The following is a 21110-nucleotide window of genomic DNA, read 5'->3' as shown; positions in this document are numbered from 1 at the left end:
GGAAGCTCAGTAGGCAAAGAAAGCTTTGGAAGAACATAGTGGCAAGGAGGAATTTTAGTCTATAGTTGATATAATGTCATTTCTGAATTAACACAACAATATTTCTATTAAGGAAGAAGAGAGAGAGAGGAGGTGACAGATGAGCTAGTATTTGTGTGTATGCTTGATGACACATTTGAGAAATAATTTCTTTATTTAGGTATGAGATAATTCTTTGCTGTATGTGTTACAGCTATTTATGTAGTGTGCATGTTTTTAAGCTACAAAGAATTCTAGTCTTTCCAGAAGGACTATCTTATGGCATGATCTAATCTTACTAAAATCAAAAGAACCGGAAACTTCCTCAATATGGTAATGTTTAGCATATGCGGTATGTGTATTTCTCTTTAATTCATATTGCATTTTACAACCTTTAGCTAATCTCCCCTTATCACAATCCACTGCTCAGGTAGATGACAATGATTGTCTCGTTACCAACTGGGATGCTGTGTCCCATTGGCAATTGAGGGACTTGTCCAAGGCAACAATCAGCAAGATTACCATAATTGAGGGGTGGCTGATTTCTAGTATCAGACTCTGAAAACAAGACCATCATGATATCTTAGTCCATGATTTTCCTCCAGTCTAAGTAACAAAGGATGCAGTGCTGAAAATGACTGTCAGGTAGGACTTCCTTAGAACATAGAACAGTTCCTAAGAACTGAATGCTGACGTTTCCTAGATGGATGCTGTATTTGTATGGGCCTCTAGATTACTGACTGGCTTACATCCCTCCTGAAATGCAACCAGGCTAGTACAGACTCAAAGCCAAGATGAGTGTTTAATGATTTTATTCATGTCAGCTTGCTTTATTTAATTAGTTTTGCTGTGTAGTGCAATAATAGGGCTCATAATGAACACCATCTTAATGATTTCCCTGAATGCCCTGAAAGCATGCTATAATGAACAGAGATTTAGCCATACTGTATATATTACATTACGAAATTTGACAGAGGAAGATTATCTCAGTAACCCTATTGGCAGGAAATTGAAATCTGAGAAATTGGGCACTTAAAAAAGAACCCAAGGGAAAGCAGTAGAGATAAAGAAAAGAAAAAAGAAAACAGAAAAGAAAAGAAAAGAAACAGCTGAAAGATACACATGCCAGAAGGGTTTGGGGAACTGACCAAAAAAAAAAAAAAAAAAAAAAAAAAAAAAGTAAAATTCCAAAAATCATTTGGATCTCAAAAGAAATGTTCTTGACTTGGAAAGGGAGTTTATCTGTAATGGAGCTCAGTGGTTCCATCTTCTTGTTCCTAAATCTCTAATGCAACAGCTTCACTTTCTCCCCTCTGTGTTCACAGAGCAGTAGATGGCATGTGGAAGATTAATCCCTGTGCAAATGCCACTGTAATATTGTGATAACAAAAATAGCAGCACTATTTTTTGTACACTTCTTTAAATCCATTGCCACGGAGAAGCCATTGTAAACACCTGTTTCATTATATGGGCTATAGAGTCCCATGTACTTTATTTTCATAATAATATGTTTTATTTTAAAGCTTTTTTCATTTTCTGTGGCACATTTGAAGGTTACCAGAATAATATTGAAATAGATAGCACAACTTACAGCCTCTCCAAATAAATGATAGATATGGATATGTTCTTTGAATGAAAAGGAATTAATTTAAAATAAAGATCTTTTCAAAAGACTTAATCCTGCAAAGCCTCCCTGAGAAGGGCATCTACAAGCAGAAATGGGAAAAGAGTTTTGCACACGGTACTCTTAAAAGATTGGACATGACAGCTGCACAGATCAAACATAAAAGAAAATTGGCATAAAACTTCTAAAAAATTAATCGCAGAATTGTGTACAGCTCAGTGTGCTGTAAATATTACATCTGAGGACTCCACTCACTGAAAAACATTGCTCTTGGCTTTTTAGTTCTAATTGTATAGATGTTAATTAGAACTGGCCTCGAGCAGCAGTCAGTTCAGTTATGCCTTTTTTGTTTGTTTGCAAACTGCCTGCAAACAGTCTCTGTGATTACTACTAATTCTGGTTTTTTTCCTCGTTTCAATTATTCAGCAATTATTTCTCACAGCCTACAATTTGTATGTTCCAAGAAGTCATGTGCTAGTTGTTTGAAGAGTTGTGATAGGGGTGAATGAACCAGTTACCGTAACTGTACTATTTGACTATTCTTCCTCCCTTGCTGTGGTTTCCAGTGAAAGGACCATCCTCCTGAGTGTCTATATGAATGAATCTTCACTTACCCAAATGTTTGCAGTGACTAAATCATGCTACAGAAAGTGATGAATTATTTTTGGACTATTTTCACAACTTAGATGCTACTAGAATATAAATAACATGTAAGTTATTTGCCACTTTTAAAGACAAAGTTTTATCTCTACCTCATCGTGGTAATTAAAGGCTGTTATATTATAATGCAATTTCTGTACACTAATGAATAAAAAATTTCTTGGATTCCAGAGTCTGCCCTGTGTTTCCATTTCTATCATAATAAGCTTGGTTTGGATGGAAAAGGGTGTTTTTTCCCAGGAATTTTTTCAGGCCAGAACCTATCTTGGCAACTCTGTGTTTTCACCCCACTCCCTGTCCCATGTCCCACACCTCACCTCCTTCTGCAAGCGACAGGGCAGTGGCTGGTGATGGTCCTCTCACTGCTGGTTCCCCCTCCAGCTAGGCAGTCTTGACTCAGGCAGGCCCGAGCTGCGAAGCCTTACGCTGCCTCACCCTGACTCACCGCGCCTCACCACCCCACGCCTCTCCTCACCGCCCTGTGCCTCTCCCTGCCTCTCCTCACTCCCTGCACCTCACCGCGCCTCCCCGCCCCGCACCTCTCCTCACCTCCCCGCACCTCTCCCCTCACCGCACCTCACCGCCCCGTGCCTCTCCTTGCCTCTCCTCACCTCCCTGCACCTCACCGCGCCTCACCGCCCCGTGCCTCTCCTCCTCTCCCCTCCCGGCACCTCTCCTCCCAGCCCCGCACCTCTCCTCCCCTCACCGCGCCTCACCGCCCTGCGCCTCCCCACACATCACTGCACCTCTCCTCACCGCAACTCACCTCTCCTCATCGCGCCTCACCTCCCCTCTCCGCACCTCTCCTCCCCTCTCTGCACCTCCCCTCACCGCGCCTCACCTTCCCTCTCTTCGCTGCCCCGTGCCTCGCCTCTCCACGCCTCTCTTCTTACCGCACCTCACTGCACCTCGCCTCTCGTTCCCTCACCGCAGCTTGCCTCCTCACACCGTGCCTCATCTCGCCTCCCTGCCCCTCACCGTGCCTCTCCCCCCCTCACAGTGCGGGGCCATGGGGCTGGTGCAGCCCTGTGGTTTCCGGCAGGGACAAGAGGAGCTGCAGTGCCAGAGCTGGTCTGCAAGTGGGGCTCCCTGGGCCAAGGGACTGCCACAGGCCTGATTCTGCCGTGGAGGCCCTTGTTTTTGACCTAAACTGACGCATTTCCCGTGCAGATGTGCATGGCCCCGAGCGTGCAGGCAGGCAGAGCCAAGTGCCGGGGAAGCGCCGCCAGGTGAGCGCCCCATGCCGCGCGAGCAGGCGCTTGGCCCTCGCTGCCCCTGCGCCGCGGCTGCGGGGTCCGCGCTGCCTCCTCCGCCGCGGCGGGCTCCCCCTGCCCCGCGCCGGCCGTCGGCGCCTGCGGGAGGCACGGGCACAGCGCGGGGCCGCGCGTGTGTGCCTGCCGGCGTGGAGGAAGGAGCTGCGCCCCACACCTCTGGGAAGCAACAGCACTGAGATGGGCAACGCCCGAAGTGGAGGCTGAATAACTGTACGGGGGTTGCCTTACAGGAGTGCAGTGTTGCCACGGCAACGGGAACAGCTGTACAGACACCGGGCAGCCAGAAGCTTCCAGCAGCTTCCAGGGGCCTCCAGCCGCATGGCTTTCCTCTCAGCGTGGCTCCTGAAAGCACGGTCGTGTGAGGAGGAAAAGGCAGCTCTACCTGATCTGATAATCCAAGGTAAAAATCCTGGTAAGATTAACGCTCTCCTGCATGAATGGATCAAAAGAGGAACTGCTCAGAAAGTTACATTAATTTAAAAAGAAATGCATTCATTTTTCACCTGCTTCCCAACTCAGCTCAGGCTGCTGGGGAGATGTGCGCTGAGGAGAGTATCTCCTGGCAGGCCTTTTACTGAAGTGCTCTCTAGCAGATAGGAGAGGTGACCAAAACATCTGCCTTTGGCTGCACACCCCTGGATGCATTTTTAGAAATTTGAGAAAAACAAGCAACATTAAGCTAATAAAAGTAATGGGAGAATAGACACCCATTATGGTGCTATATTTATAGCTCTACTAGTTGCTTGGCAACTAGATGCAGAGTGTCAGTCAAGAGGGTGATGCCTTTTTGCAAATTCTTGATTGCATATCACAGGGCATATTGTCAAAGCAGTTCAAAATCTGAAAAACATCCTTGGTTTTATGTGTAAATCAGTGCAAATAAATGGATGCTCTCATGCTGTGTCAAAAAATATCACAGGAGTGCTAGTTTGTTTACATTGGGATGCAGCATGTTGAAGGTTTTACATACATATATTTTATGAATTTTATCTTCTTGCCTGAAATCCTTATCTGAGAAGAAATCCTTATCGGAGAAAACCAAGCACGTAATACAGCTTCCAAGTTCAATTAACACACTTTATAAAATAAATGCACATTCAGGTGTATGTATATCGAGCACTTAAAAAGCCATAAAAAAAGAAAAAGTGTGCATACATACAAAAACCAGCATAAATACTGTAGTGGTTGGGAAAATAAGTTTAAATGAGTTCATTCGACAGAACACAAGGGGAGAGGGATATGAAAGAGGTAGAAAACAGAAATGCAGATCAGTGCTAACCAGATTACAAAGGAAATACAGTTTATGCAAGTGAAAAGTGGTATTATTTGTCTGTTAACTTACTGGTCTCTATTTTTTGTAGTGATCTAGAGCAAACCAATCTTTTCTCAGGGTCCTTAAACAGATGTTCTTAGGGGAATGCATCCATGCATGCAATCTGTATTGATTACATATACAGGTACAAACAGATGACAGTTTACTCTGTCTAAGCTAGCTGGATCTTGGTTTTTTTACAACTTTACTGTGTCATTGGGTCCAAGGTAAAATGCTACAAGACAGAATGAGTTAGATTGAGCAGAATGTTTATTAATGCATCTATACAGATGGCTGATAAACAGCTGTCTTGTGCATGATCTGCTTGGAATATAAATAAAAACAAAGCAGCTTGAACTTGTTCTTTTCTGCACAAATTCTATCTAGGGCAGGAAAAGCTGCAAAACAAACTCAGGAGTGCCCTTCGTTCTTCTTAACTGTGAAAGAGATGCCCAGTGCTCCAGGTTACTTCCTTCATTAGCAATCTGATGGAAATTTTAGCCAGTTTGAGCTGCTGCTGCCACGGGTTGATTTGAAGGGATGAATGTCTTATGTGATAGTTCTGTATATCAGGATAGAGGAATACAAATTAAACATACTGGATTTCAGACAGCAAAGTCATTTACTAGTCTAACTCGCTGAAACTTCATTGGCATAACAACATATACAATACCACCAAAATGTAGGAAGTCAGTATTTTCTGACAAAACACTTATACTTCACAGTTAAAACCCAGATGCTCCAAAGTCATCCTGTATGTTAAAATACTTCTTAATGTTATGCATTGAGGTCATCTCTGGCCTCTTTAAACTGGAGACCCCCATGACTCTTCAGGGATCCTGACAGTATTCTTGGGTCTGAGCGTCATAAATCATTCTTTCTTTAAAAGATTGTTAGCAAGCAGCCAAATCACCTGCTTCTCACCAGTTTTAGGTATTCAACAGATAAAAGACAATATTTCTATTGGAATATTTGCAATTTATTTTGACGTTAGATTTTTAAACAAAGTGGTTAGCTACCTTTATTCTTTTACACTTGACAGCACACACTGTTTTGCTCTGTGTCATTGTTGCATGACATTCCATTTGACACAGAGTTTATTTTTAGCCAGAGACTATCAAAGTATTTTTCAGTAGGACTGTCCTCTTGAACAAGGAATCATATTACTGCAAGAACTTCGCTGAAACAAAGAAGATACATTGAACAAATGGGAAATTATAAATCCAGACCAACCCAAACTTGCACGGGTAATTAATGTTGCTTTTTTAAATACAATATACCAAACATCCATCAACAAGCAGCAGATGATGTCTTAGCAAATAGCTCATTGCTAATTTGCTCTATAGTTTAGGGATAAAGTATTTTATTGTTTTTGGTTTACATGAAGAATGGCTTGACCCAAATCAAATGCAGAGCCTATGAAAGACAACAAAATGCTAATAAATTCAATTTCTTGGTACTATCACATAAGATGATATTAACTTTATCAAGTTGATTTAACTCACATTTCATTAGAAAATCCTTAAAACTAGATCTTTTCTATGCTGTGTGTCATTGCTGATAGGATTTAGGAAATAAGAACTATCAAATGCAAATTATGGTTTAAGCTTTTTGTTACTGAAATTGAAATATTTCTGATAAAGTTTTTAATGTATCATCTGTCTGAGAGATCTATTTGTATCTATATTGGTTGCAGCAGGAACTGCTTAATAGCTGTAATATCATTTTAACTAAACATTCTTACCTTAACAGAAAAATATTGTATTGAAATAGTATATAATTGGATGTTTAAAAAATCAAGTCCTTGGTGCCTGGTTACTGAAACATTTTGATCTGAGTTCTTATTTTTTATGCTTTGAAGTGTATTATCAATCACTTATTGGGATTTTTTTGTTGCTAGATGAATGGAAGAAGAAAGTTAGTGAATCATACGCTATAATCATAGAACGATTAAAAGATGACCTGCAGATCAAAGAAAAGGAGATGGCAGAACTGAAGCATGTTTTCAGGTAAAATATTCCTGAAACCTATGTATGAATGTATTTTAAATGAGTTTTTGCTATTAAACAGTATTTTTGGTTTCAAGTGTTTTCTTATGGAAGGAGTTTCACATATGGAGTGCCTGTTGTTTAATGTCTATTTTTGGGAATGCGTCCTTTTAGTTCTGGGCCAGAGTCCCACAGCATAGGACCATAATTAGTGGCTGTTAATTACTACTGCCAACATTTTACAACACCTGGATATAGTTTTGGAAATGAATTAGCTTTAATGAGATGTCTGATTTTGTGATGTGCTTTCCATTTGTGCTAACCTGTTTCTTTAGGCAGGCATATTGCTGAAGTTACAGATTTTAAACAAATACACAAGCAGAATATCTTCTGACAGTGAATTTCAAATTCATAATTGCCATCACTTTCTCAGGACAGGTCAGGCTAGAAATCACGTTCACTGAACCAAGTAGTATGCTGACATGCTCATCTGAAAAGCTCGAATGCAGAAAACACCCAACTCACTGACTGTGAATAAGTTAATTTAAACAAATGATGAAGTTTGTAAACCTTAGTGCAGACGTAAAATGCACTTGAAAGAAACATGGATTCTAATCAGAAATAAATCATAAGCCCAAAAAAGCTAAATTGGTCATACAAATTATTAATCATGCTTACTTTCAGGTAGCATAATTATCACTATTTGGACCTATTAACTGAAAAACTAAATTGAGCTTGATTCTGCAATATGCTGAATATACTGTGGCTTTGATCCAGTAAGGTACTTTAGATGTAAAGTTAATTATCTGAAGAAAGTAGAGCAAGTACGCTCATCATCTTAAGATGAGCAAGACCATTGAGGTATACGGTGATGGATTTTATTTCCTCAATTAGAAAAAAATATATAAGGTTAGCTGACCTTTAGCAGGTCAGTTTATCTGTCTATTTTACCACGTTATGTATGTCTCTAAAATGTCAGGCAAACGCTTCTTCTTAGATAAAAAGAACACTGCTTTTCTCCAGAAAGCAGATGTGGGTTAATGATACCAATTATGTTTCACTGGAAAGATTTTTTTTTTAAGTTTTAGCCAGAATTGAGAAATCTGCCAATGATTTCAGTTCTGAAACTTGTCTTCATCCACAAGTAATCAAATCAGTCAGATTTTGTGAGAAAAAACAAAGCAAACCACAATGCAATCATTACAATGTATCAATATGTACAATGTGTGCATCCATACACACCCAACATTTTAAAACAAAAGACAAGTTAACTAAAAGGAATTGTTTCCCAGACCTTGGAATTTATCTTTCCTGCAATTGTTCCTGAAGGAAAACCTGAAGAATAGATGAGTTTTATAGCACTATTATTAATCACAGTATGCTGGAGAAGAGCTGTGTAGAGCTAAGTCGTATCTGACAAAGAGATTTTATTTTACTGTGCAAAACATCTTCCCTCTTAGTAAAGTAGAAGTAGTAAAGGAAAGGACATCACCAAAGAAAGGTAACAAGGACTGTATGTGAAAAAAAAATGTTCCATACCAGAGCAGTTTACGTTTAGGAAATAAAAAAAAAAGAAGTTTCCTTAACACATGTCATCTAAGGAATGCATACGAAAATCTAGATTTTTGTGTAAATCACACTGACGCACACAACTTCGGAGAAGTAAGTCCAATTCTTAACATAATGCTCTGCTTTTTTGCCCTTTTCAGATCATCCACTGTTCTTAATCTAATGAACTGAATGCTGCAAAAATCTCTGTATTGATTACAGGCAGTCAGGAGTTCCATCAGAATGATTTTTCTGATAGAAAAAGTCATTAAATCTAGCTTTTGTGTAAAAGAAAAGCCAAAATTTCTCACAGGAAAAATATTTACTTTTAAAATACTAAATTTCAATTTGAGTTGATCCAAACATAAAAATTGAGTATGATTCTAATTGATTTACTTACCCCAGCACAAAACTTTACTTGGCTGTAACTCACAACCCCATTCTTTTCTGAGGGCTGACATTCCTGGAGGTGTACTTCTCTTGTACTGTAGTACTGGTTTGTTTCATTCTGCCCATTCTCTAAGTAATTGAAGTCATGTAACTAGATGTTTCAGTGCTGAGGAGATCCAGTCCTGGAGCCTTGTCTACTATGTAAGAAAAACACCCAGAGCCCAAACTACAGCTTCCATGGGGTACTGTGTCAATTTGCAATTTAATACCTCTCAAACCACTTTAGTAAACAAGATAAGGAACTTTGAACTTCCAGAAGTTCAAATACCTTCTTTCAGTTAAAAAAAAGAAAAGAGAAAATGCTTCAACATTGCCAAATTAATATTGTCAAATTTTGTGAAAAATAATGTGAAAACACAGATTTAATTACTGGTTTAGGATGATAATACAAATTGAACCAGCAGAATTTCTTTTAGGGCAGAAATTTTTCAGTTTTTCTGAGAGAAATTAGGGAAAGAAATCAAATAAAAGAAAAAACCCACAATCTATGAGAAACTGGAGTAATTCATTACTATCAATCAGAACAACAGAACTAAAGCTAGGTCTCTGGCTTTGCATTTTAAATATTATTTACAAAATATTATTAAAATATTTATTGAAGGAAATGGCCTGAGTGTCACCTGGCTTAATAGTGGTCAACTTGCTGTGGGGGATTTTGCGTAGATTTATGTTTTTCAAGGAGGGAGAAATATTAAAGCCTTGTTTGGGATTATAAACACATTAAATATGTTTAGTAGTGCTGCTCAATCAGGATGGATTTATATATATATACACAAATCTAAATGTTCTGCTAAACCGGAATGTCTGATCACAGCTATACTAAATGGAGAAAAACAAACTTCAGTTGACAGACTGAAGTCTGCAATTTCCACAAGAAATATTGTTAATTTCTGCATTTTGATAAGTTTCAAAAGTAATTAGCTAGAAAGTTTGTAGGAGCAGTAACAAGACAATTTGTGCTAAAAGAGAACAGAGAGAATTAGCAACAAAAGCTGTAATGTTCAGGCAGTGTAGTTAGTTAACTATCTGTAACTATTTGTTTTCCAAGGAAAGTTACAGTGCATGTTTGGATAGAACTTTATAACTGGAGAGCAGCTCCAACTATAGAGAGATTACTGGTTTCCCATAATATGATGCTCATTTAGCATGTGAAGTAAAGATGTTTGGTCACATTCGCTGCGATCTTATACAAAGATACTGTTTATGTTTATTAGTAACTCTGGAGGCATCTTTAGTTTATTATCTATTCTCCTTATTGCCAGTATTTCTAGCTTTATTTTATTGGTGAATGTGGTTTTGAGCTTGACGTGCTGTATGGAAAAGAACAGAACTTAATGAATTCTAAAACTGCAAAGACTGCATCATTTTTCCATATGCTGTCCATTTTCTGCTAGAAAAGAACAGAGCATCAAATACAAATGCTGAATGTCATTTTAATGAGTCAGAACAGTATTCATCCTATTTAAAGGGGATATTATTAGAACTGTATTAATAATAATTTTAATAAAAATTGATAATAATTTTCCTATGATTTTTGCATCAAGACAGAAATCATTTTGTGCCTAGATTATTTAATTTTCTAAGGAATCCTTCTCCTTTTTATTCTAATTTAACTGATTTTGGCATGTATATACTGTGACTGAATAGCAGGATTATTCAGAAAAGAATATGACATAGGCGCTGATTTAATATACTGAGAAATAAATTGTATTAATCCATTGATATCACTAAAATATTTCTAGATTTACAGGGGAGAAACAGGGGTCCAAATTTAGTCCTGTGCCCCAAAAAATAACATTGAGATTTCTCTTTTAATTTTTTTTCCAAATGAATGAAAATATGCCAAAGAGTGAAAGCTGTAATCATCTGTAAAATCTCTTTTTCAGCTCTGATGAAGCCTTCTGCAAAGTCAATTTAAATTACCGCACAGAAAATGGGCTTTCTCTTCTTCATTTATGTTGCATATGTGGGGGTAAGTATTTGAAATCTGATGAATCTGATGTTCTCTAAACCTGTTATTTACATGGTTAGTGATTTATTCTGTCTAATAGCTGTCAGGAACATTATATTTTTAATCTATTTCTTTCTTTGCATTGTCCTTGTTGACAGTTGGATAAGCATCTGTAGGCATTTCTCTAAACTCTGTTGCCAGTGGGGTTGAATCCAGTTACACTGAATTCCGTTATAACTGATTCTTCCATCCACGAAAAGTTTTGGTAGATAATGCAGCATGTTTTAATTCCAGATGTTCAACTAATCCAAAATTCCTTGCTATATGTATGTGTGAAATATGTTAATCATATATGTGAATCATACTCATTCTGTAGTACTTCTCTACATTTCTGTATTCTATACGTGGATATTAACTCCAAGATATGTAGCCAGTTTTAACAAAATTTTGCCCTACATAAAACATGTATTTTTCTACTGTAATGAAAACACCTATATTCTATTTCATGGTGCTTTAAAGAAGAGTAAGTCAAATGTGCTAGTGAAAAATATCAGCTGTTTGAGTTTTTGCTGATAGCAAATCACAGTATCCCAGAAAATAGTGCACAGCTTCTGGGATTTTCATAAAAATATGTTAATGGTAGACTATTTCACTCTGACCTGCATTGCTTCTGTCTTACCCAGATAGTATGTCATCAGTGCATGCACACATTTTGCACTGGGTCTACAATATTCAACAAAAATTGGCTGAGAAAAGCAGAGTATTTTACCCTATGTTTTCAGCTCTCAAAATGCTTAAGAATGATATGCATAAATGCCTTCCTGAAGCTTAGTCCAGATCCTATAATCAGGAAGGACCTGATCCTGTGCTGTTAAAAACCAATTGGATCTTCACTCTTAATCTAAGAGAGTGCAGGATCATATCCAAAAATTACATTCGTGGTTGGTAGCAGTAGAGCAATTGATGGGATTGCTGAGAGGAAGTATGATGAAAACGTATGATGTGAATTAATTGTGGCCTATATGTGAACACTTCAAGGAGGGAGAGAAGATATTATACCTACTATTGCACTTATTTACTGTCCTAAGTATTCAGAAAGCAGCTACAATTTTTGAGATCATCACAGTGCATAAGAAAGGTAGCAAAGCTACTTGTCCACACTGAGATTCATTAATGTCCCTAGAAAGTACTGTTCCTGTAATAATGTTGTGTAGAGCAGGATAGCAGTGTTCCAGCTCTCAAAAGAACAAAGGAGTTAGATAAGTGTCTGAGGAACCAGAGATTGTTAAACTGTCCTCTAGTTTAGGGAGTTCTTTGCAATACGGTCCAGATGTTAAAAGAGGAGACTATGTCTTTAGAAATCCAACTATCTCTAACAAATCCTTCATACTAAGGTGTGAATAGTGAGTAAATACATGGTCAGATCTACTCTCCCAGTGACTGAGGAGACAGTCCCTAATGCTCTATCCATAGGCATATCATGCTAGCCATGCAGTTCTAAATCTCTGTAATGCAGGGAGTTAAAGGAAAAGAAGTCAAGGCATTTTGAATCATGTAGTTGAGGATAAATACTGAGATGTGATCTTAGCTACAAAAAGCCCACATATTTGCAGTTACTTTCCAAGTGTTTAACTCTTAAGGGAAGCTCTTTTTTCATTTACTTAATTTGTGTGCCCTTTTCTGTAAATGACTTTGATATACAATTTTTATCCTAAAGGTAACAAATCACATATTAGAACACTTATGCTAAAAGGACTGCGCCCATCCAGGTTAACAAGGAATGGATTTACAGCCCTGCACTTGGCAGCTTATAAGGTAAATTACTATAAAGGAAATTGATAAAAAGAACTCAGAACTCAGGAGTTTTAGCTGTCTGAACTCTCTAGCTGCTACTTCTAGTGAAGATATCTGAAACATTTAAAGTGCACAGGAAAATAACTATAAAGAGCTCATGCACAGGAAATCAGCATGTGCTTTTACAGTCGTCCATGAAGATACGATATGACTTTACAAATATTGATTAAATCATGTGACACAATTCAAGATAGAGGAGTATTTTTTATTATTATAACTATTAATAGAAATTATCTCAACTCTCAAACGACTTTATTTTGCAACTTCTCTCTTTTTTGCCTTTTTTTCTTCCTCAAGTTTTACATTCAGCTTCAATATTAATTTCCTTCACTATTGTATTTATTTATTAAGACCCAATGAGTAGCAAGAATATAATGGCCTATAATGGTGTATAATTATCCTGTAAAGCTCTCACGGTAGCTAACATTTTGATCTGTTGTAGGCTCAGTGCTGATAGAAAGTTAGTTTAGATAGAGGGTTGGAGCTGATAGAAGGTTAGCCAGGCTAGCACCTATGTCATGCCTAAGCCCACTCATGATCACAGTGATATTTCTCATTCTGTCTTGTAAGAGGATACTGATACGGTAGATGGTTTTGAAACCAAATAACCAATTCCACATACAGCAGGAATCATCGTAGCCACAGTCATTATCCTCTAAAAGAAGAGGGGATGGTTTGCCTTCTATTTGGTGTAATAATCAAATGGTTAGAAGATGTGTCCAGGGAGATGACAAAGTCTCTCTTGGAGAAAATTCAAATTCATCCTGCCAGTCAGCAAGCTGTGGCTCTCCAGCTTGAGGAGTGAGAGTGTATTCATCTTTCCCATTGAAATGAACTGGAGGGTCTTTAGATCAAGGTGAGTGAAAGGGAAGTAGACGAGTGGACAGTGAGGTGGATAGAGAACTGGCTGAAAGGCAGAGCTCAGAGGGTCGTCATCAGTGGCGTGGAGTCCAGTTGGAGGCCTGTGGCTAGTGGCGTCCCCCCAGGCCTAGTCCTGGGTCCCATCCTGTTCAACTTTTGCATCAATGACCTGGATGAGCAGACAGAGTGCCTCCTCAGCAAGTTTGCTGATGATACCAAGCTGGGAGGAGTGGCTGATACACCTGAAGGCTGTGCTGCCATTCAGAGAGATGTGGACAGGCTGGAGAGGTGGGCAGAGAGGAACCTCCTGAGGTTCAACAAGGGCAAGTGCGGAGTCCTGCACCTCGGGAAAAATAACCCTAGGCAGCAGTACAAGCTGGGGCTGACCTTCTGGAGAGCAGCTCTGCAGAGAAAGACCTGGGAGGGCTGGTGGGTGACAGATTGACCATGAGCCAGCAATGTGTCCTTGTGGCCAAGAAGGCCAATGGTCTCCTGAGGTGCACTGGGAAGAGTGTTGCCAGCAGGTCGAGGGAGGTGATGCTGCCCCTCTACTCAGCCCTGGGGAGGCCTCATCTGGAGTACTGTGTCCAGTTATGGGCTCCCCAGAACAAAAGGGACATGGAGTTACTGGAGAGAGTCCAGCATAGGGCTGTGAAGATGATCAGAGGGCTGGAGCACCTGCCCTATGATGAACGGCTGCGAGAGCTGGGCCTGTTCAACCTGGGGAAGAGAAGGCTGATTCTTACAGAATCTGTAAGGTTGGAAGGGAGCTCTGGAGATCATCTAGTCCAACTTCCCTGCTCAGCACGGTCACCCAGAGCATGCTAGACAGGGTTGCATCCTGGCGGGCCTTGAAGATCTCCAGAGAAGGAGACTCCACAACCTCTCTGGACAACCTGTCCCAGTGCTCCGTCACTCTCACAGTGAAGAAATTCCCCCTCACATTCAGGCAGAACTTCCTGTGCTTCAATTTCTGCCCATTGCCTCTTGTCCTGTCACATTGGACAACTGAAAAGAGTTTGTCTCTGTCCCCCCTGACATACTCCCTTCGGATACTTATACACATTGATAAGATTCCCCCCTCAGTCTTCTCTTCCCCAGGCTGAAGAGGCCCAGCTCTCACAGCCGTTCCTCATAGGGCAGATACTCCAGCCCTCGGATCATCTTCGCAGCCCTAAGCTGGACTCTCTCCAGTAACTCCATGTCCCTCTTGTTCTGGGGAGCCCAGAACTGGACACAGTACTCCAGATGAGGCCTCCCCAGGGCTAAGTAGAGGGGCAGCATCACCTCCCTCGACCTGCTGGCAACACTCTTCCCAATGCACCCCATCCCAAAGCACCCCAGGAGACCATTGGCCTTCTTGGCCACAAGGGCACATTGCTGGCTCATGGTCAACTTGTCATCCACCAGCACTCCCAGGTCCTTCTCCGCAGAGCTGCTCTCCAGAAGGTCAGCCCCCACCTTGTACTCAGGTTAATTTTCCCGAGGTGCAGGACTCTGCACTTGCCCTTGTTGAACCTCATGTTGAATGTAATGATTGAATGCTGATCCCTAAGACGTGCCATTGGTGCAGTTAGAACTAACGATGGTGAGAAAGATGGTCTGACTTTTCCCATTAGTTCTGCCACTGCCCCCAGAAAATGTTTTCATGCCTCCAGATATAATTTCACTACTATTTGTAAAGGAGAGTTTACTGACAGTGTACTGGCTGGGCGTTGTGACTCTTAATGTATTTTCTCAAATTAATTTTTTATTACTATAATTTGATGATATCCATTGCTGGTTTTGTATCTGAAGAAGTGATAACAATACCTCTGTGCATGACAGCAAAGTATAATAATATAAAAAACAAGTTCACAGTTCCAAATTTAGCTTACATCCTGTGTATTTATCCAGGGAAATCCCTGTGCCTTCTTCTATGTTTGCCAGCATATTTGTTTTGACATTTAAACTGTTTGTATGAGTAGTTAATAATGGTTCAGAGATTGAGTGATCTTTAAAGATGTCATAAAATCAGGAAGAGTGACCATTTTAGAAAGTTACAGGCTTCAGTATAGCTAGGCATCTGGTGCCCAAGACAGACTTTCCCTTCACTCCTTCCCTTGCACTTTCGTGTTCCTGGTGTCATGAATGTGCAATCTCTTTTCTTGAGAAGCAGCAGTATAATACCTGGGGAGGGCAGGATTTATGTGCATTTGTTTGGTTCCCTCCCTGTAGTTTTTAGAGCTGTGTCAGAAAAGTAACATGGTTTATATGCATATCTTTTAGGATAATGCAGAACTCTTAACAGCTCTGCTGCATGGTGGAGCTGACATTCAGCAAGTCGGGTATGGAGCTTTGACAGCCCTTCACATTGCTACAATAGCAGGTCACCATGAGGTATGCTTCTCTTTTTCTGTATAGAAAATGATATGAGTGCTAATATATGTCACATCATTTTATTTTAGATTGATACTAATCAACACAAACTCATCATTTGTTTAGCTGAGCTAAACTTTATTTATTGGGTGTTGTACCTTTAGGGAAAACCGTATCCCTTGTGCATCTGTGCATGTGTTTTTACATTGAATGGACATGTACAGAGGGTCTAGATCTGTTTGTACATATTTTTATATAGTTATCTTTAAAATCTTGGCAATTAACAACATTGCTCTCTAAATGTCAAAAGTGTTAACTCATAAAAGCATAATGAAATACACTCGCCCATGCCTGTCAGGACTCTTTTTGAATCTGCATACGTCAAGAGGCTTCCAAATACGGTCCCTCTTCCCTGAATGTAAAGGAAGTCCATACATTTTATTCCATCTTCTAGATCTCAAAGGCTCAGCTTCTCAGCTGTATGGGTTTTACTTCAGGAGGAGACAGAGGTTCTCATTTTACAGCTATATGACACTTATTAGTGCAGAGAAAAATAGTGTCTGGGTAAGTCATGTGTAGTGTGAATCTCAAATACCTGCATTGATAAAAAGTACTGTATGAATTTGAGACTCCGAGCTCCATTTTTTTTCCTAATAAGTCTTTCTCCTGTGGAATAGAGGAAGGGAGGGATGAGATCCCATAGAATGCTGTAATCCTTGTCTAAACACGCTGTTAGTTATGGATCTGTTTTTCTAACATTTAGCACCTCGGTTCAGTCATTTCACACTTCATCTAATTTCTGTCACCCTGGCAACAGCTCACTCAGTTTAACTTTTTTATTTTTTTAATCTCTTGATTAAAAAAGATCTCTTGATTCAAGAGATTTTTTAATCTCTTGAAGTATTTAGTACAGGATATGCAAAATTACCTTGATAATGAAGGGTTTATGATTGTAAACACTCATGAATGCAGGTACTTCACTTTTTAGCTCCTTTGAGCCTATTAAGCAAACAAACCCTCTACTTCAGTAAAAGCTTTGACTTATGCAGAGAGCTAAAGTAATTCATGGAGACAGAAACATTAAATTCCTTTAAGGAGAGATAATTAGCAAGGGATGCAAGAATAAATAAGTACAAAGAAGGAAATACAGATGATATTAATAATTGCATTTAAGCCGTGAATTCATTTGTGGATCTTAGGTACACTCCTAAATTCACTTCAAATATAAGAGTTTGACTGGATGACTGGAACTGAATGTGTGTTCAGTTTTGGACAGAAGAGAGGAAACAGTCTGTATGTACACAGCAAGAAAGAATTCCAAAGTTACAGTACTCACTGAGCTTACCGATGCAAACAAAGCTATATTATCTGCTACATTTTCAGTCAATCGGCACATGCACACAGTTTACTACACATATGAATATAGAAACTTCTACATAGCTATATATATTGAAAGAGAGAAGAGAAATTTATTTTCAAATAATCAATTTTGTTGGGGAAATGATGACTGTTTAGAAAATTTCTATGCTACCTTGAAGAAACCTACCAACATGTAAGTGCTTGGGCTGAAAAACTATTGAGGCCAGCTGCTGATGTTCAGCTGAGGAAAGATGGTACTTCTTCACTTGTAGTAGTTTAGCTTTTCTGTCTTTATTTTACAGCTTCTGTTTAGTCTGAGGGAAATTATCAGGTCTTTGGGTTAGTAACAATATGCCAGAATTTCTATTGTATTTAGGCTCTCAAAGATGCGGGTAAATCACTATTGGAATTTGCAGCCAATATTTGACTTCTAATGAAATTAATTACGTATTTGAACTACTTTGAAATGTCTAAAAATTGCAGCAGGTGCCCTTTGCAACTTTTTGCACTTTGAGAATTTCACCTCATGTGTAAAGTGTACATGTACATAGAGACACTAAATCACAGGCCTCAAAGCTCTTTGTAGTTTGTGGAGACTGGTTTAAATAATGATATCAACAATGAAGTAGTCACAGGGAATTTAAAGCTGCACTTTTCAAATCTGGGTCTGAACAGTTTGCATTCCAGCACATTTGCAAATGCAAGTAAGAACTGTATACTCTATTAAATTTTCTACAATAGCACATGCTGTTTTCTGCAGCAGCTTCACTACAGAAGGCTACCTAATGGAATGATGAGAGTGAAACAGGCAGAGACTTAGTGGGAAAACAATTTTAGCACTAGTTAGTATAATGAGCATGAGCCAAGTCACATGATGGTGAGAGGCGGTGTTAATGTGAAAGTTCCTCCCACTTCTAATGGAGAAGTACATTATGCTGTTTTACCCTCCTAAGAGCTATAATTTGTTTCCTGTGGACATTTCCCAGGTTTATGGGCCAGCAGAGAACACTTAAGGATACTGGGAATCTAGTTCTACATCACAGCCTTCAAACTGGTTTCAAAATGAGAGTGACTTCAAAAGATGTTTGCATTTTTTTGTTATGACAAAATGCATAAAGATACAATTGGTGATGACCTTGCATTGCCCCCAGAGTCTGTGTATGGGATAAACTGAAAGAAGGTTAAAACAATTTACAAGTGATCACACCAAATAACTCAAAAAGCTGTTAGTCTTCAGTGTTTCAGTCAGCAGCTCCAACAGTGAGCAGGAGACAAATCAGTTTGCAGCCTCTGTTTAGTCTGTGAGGGAGGAAGTACGTTAACAGAGCAAGCTGACAATTTATATTTTGAAGTTTGGCTTTTCAGGTGGAAGAACTGGGCTCCTCTGTGTGTCTGAGACAAAGAAAGCTAGAGTGGGAGGGGACATGGGTCTTCACTTTGTAGCGTTATATCCCAGAGCTCGCAAGGCATCATGTCATTCCCTTCATTAATCAAGTGCATATCCAGTTGTTCTTATTCACTCAACAGAAATCCTTTAGGTATCTTGGCACTAAAAAGCAGATATGAAACCACTGTCTCTAATTAATTCTGCTAAGCATTGTGATGGAGAAGTTAACAGGAAACATAGCTCTTTAATGATCTTTATATCTTTCATGGAGTATGTTCTTAATGTGTTCTGTGTGAACTGTGTCTCATTTGGTAAAGATCTTCTGTATGAAATTACATTTTACCTGGAGGAGGCAACACATTGTTAACAAAATTGGATGCACTCATTACTGTAGTTACAAGGCTACAAATTAATACTATAGAGTGTGTTGCTAATAAGAGGTCTGTTAAAAATACTGTTCATATAAAATAATATTTTCTGATTTGTTTCCTCCTTATACCCAACACTTGTTAATTTAGTTTGTCTATTGGAATAAGTTTGGTAGCTTGTTATTTGGGAAACCTGCAGGAAACCTGCAGGCATGACCACCTCTTTAAAATGCATATATACCAATGCATGCAGCATGGGGAACAAACAGGAGGAACTGGAGATCTGTGTGCGATCGCAGGGCCATGATCTCATTGCAGTCACAGAGACATGGTGGGATAGCTCCCATGGCTGGAATGCTGCCGTGGATGGCTATGTGCTTTTTAGGAGAGACAGGCCAAGAAGGCGAGGTGGTGGAGTTGCTGTTTATGTGAGAGAGTGACTGGAATGCATCGAGCTCCGCCTAGGGGTGGAGGAGGAGAAGGCAGTTGAGAGCTTATGGGTAAAGATCAAAGGGCAAGCTCACATGGGGGACACTGTTGTGGGTGCCTACTACAGGCCAGCGGACCAGGAAAGAAGGTTGATGAGGCCTTCTACAGACAGATGGAAGTAGCCTCATGATCACAGGCCCTGGTTCTCATGGGAGACTTCAACCACCCTGACATCTGCTGGAGAGACTACACAGCAAGGCACAAGCAGTCCAGGAGACTCCTGCGATGCATTGATGATAACTTCTTGTCACAAATGGTGGAGGAGCCTATGAGGAAGGGTGTCCTGCTGGACCTTGTCCTCACCAACAGAGAGGGACTGGTTAGAGATGTGCAGGTTGGGGGCAGCCTTGGCTGCAGTGACCGTGAGATGGTGGAGTTCAGGATCCGGCAGGAAAGAACTAAGGCAACAAGCAGGATTGTAACCCTGGACTTCAGGAGAGCGGACTTTGGGCACTTCAGAGACCTGATTGGTGGAATCTCATGGGTTAAGGCCCTAGAAGGAAGTGGGGAGGGGGTCCAGGAGAGCTGTCTGGTATTCAAACATCACTTCCTCCAAGCTCAAGAGTGGTGCATCCCTATGAGTAAGAAGTGCAGCAAAAGGGGCAGGAGACCTGCATGGGTGAGCAAGGAGCTCTTGGCCAAATGCAGACAGAAGAACAAAATACACAGAATGTGGAAGAGGGGACAGAATGCGGCGAGGAAGGCCAAGGCCCAGCTGGAATTGAGTCTGGCAAGGGATGTCAAGGACAATAAGAAGGGCTTCTTCAAATACATCAGCAGCAAGAGGAGGATTAGGGGAAATGTGGGCCTGCTACTGAATGGGGCAGGGGCCCTGGTGAGAAGGGATACAGAGAAGGCAGAATTACTGAATGCCGCCTTTGCTTCAGCCTTTGCTAAGGGCACCCCTCAGGAATCCTGTAGCCTGGATGTGAGGGAGAAAGTCTGGAGAAGGGAAGACTTTCCTTTGGTTGAGGAGGAAAGGATTAGAGACCTTCTGGGCAGGCTAGACATCCACAAATCCATGGGCCCAGATGGGATACACCCATGGGTACTGAGGGAGCTGGCGGATGTTGTTGCCAAGTCACTCCATCATCTTTGAAAGGTCCTGGAGAACTGGAGAGGTGCCTGAGGACTGGAAGAAAGCCAGTGTCACTCCAGTCTTCAAGAAGGGCAAGAAGGAGGACCCAGGCAACTATAGGCTGGTCAGCCTCTTCTGCATCCCTGGAAAGGTGATGGAACAGCTCATTCTGGATGTCATCTCCAGACATATGGAGGAAAAGAAGGTGATCAGGAGTAGTCAGCATGGGGAAAGGGGAAATCCTGCTTACCCAGCCTGACAGCCTTCTCTGATGGAATGACTGGCTGGGTAGATGAGGGCAGAGCAGTGGACGTTGTGTACCTTGACTTCAGCAAGGCTTTTGACACTGTCTCCCATAACATCCTCCTAGAGAAGCTCAGGAAGTGTGGGTTAGATGAGTGGACAGTGAGGTGGATAGAGAACTGGCTGAAAGGCAGAGCTCAGAGGGTCGTCATCAGTGGCGTGGAGTCCAGTTGGAGGCCTGTGGCTAGTGGTGTCCCCCAGGGCTCAGTCCTGGGTCTCATCCTGTTC

At 40.5% G+C, this 21110-nt stretch overlaps 1 protein-coding gene and 1 long non-coding RNA gene across 2 annotated transcripts in view; one reads left to right on the top strand and one right to left on the bottom strand.

The window, feature by feature from the left end:
• Nucleotides 1–5140: 5140 nt before the first annotated feature.
• LOC134143161 (uncharacterized) lies at nt 5141–9028 on the bottom strand. The gene is made up of 2 exons (XR_009959045.1): nt 8825–9028; nt 5141–5450 (listed from the first exon to the last, which is right to left on the bottom strand). It is a non-coding gene; the product is annotated as an uncharacterized LOC134143161 (long non-coding RNA).
• TNNI3K (TNNI3 interacting kinase) overlaps nt 6053–21110 on the top strand; it is a 109569-nt gene continuing 94511 nt past the window's right edge. Inside the window, exons 1-5 of the mRNA XM_062580939.1 lie at nt 6053–6135; nt 6789–6897; nt 10761–10846; nt 12543–12640; nt 15809–15919. Of these exons, the coding sequence (XP_062436923.1) occupies nt 6096–6135; nt 6789–6897; nt 10761–10846; nt 12543–12640; nt 15809–15919 (444 nt within the window). The 5' untranslated portion in view covers nt 6053–6095. The remainder of the gene's footprint in view (nt 6136–6788; nt 6898–10760; nt 10847–12542; nt 12641–15808; nt 15920–21110) is intronic.

This window comes from Rhea pennata, chromosome 8, assembly GCF_028389875.1.
Source record: "Rhea pennata isolate bPtePen1 chromosome 8, bPtePen1.pri, whole genome shotgun sequence".
Taxonomy (NCBI): domain Eukaryota; kingdom Metazoa; phylum Chordata; class Aves; order Rheiformes; family Rheidae; genus Rhea; species Rhea pennata.
This window is presented reverse-complemented; position numbering and strand designations above follow the sequence as displayed.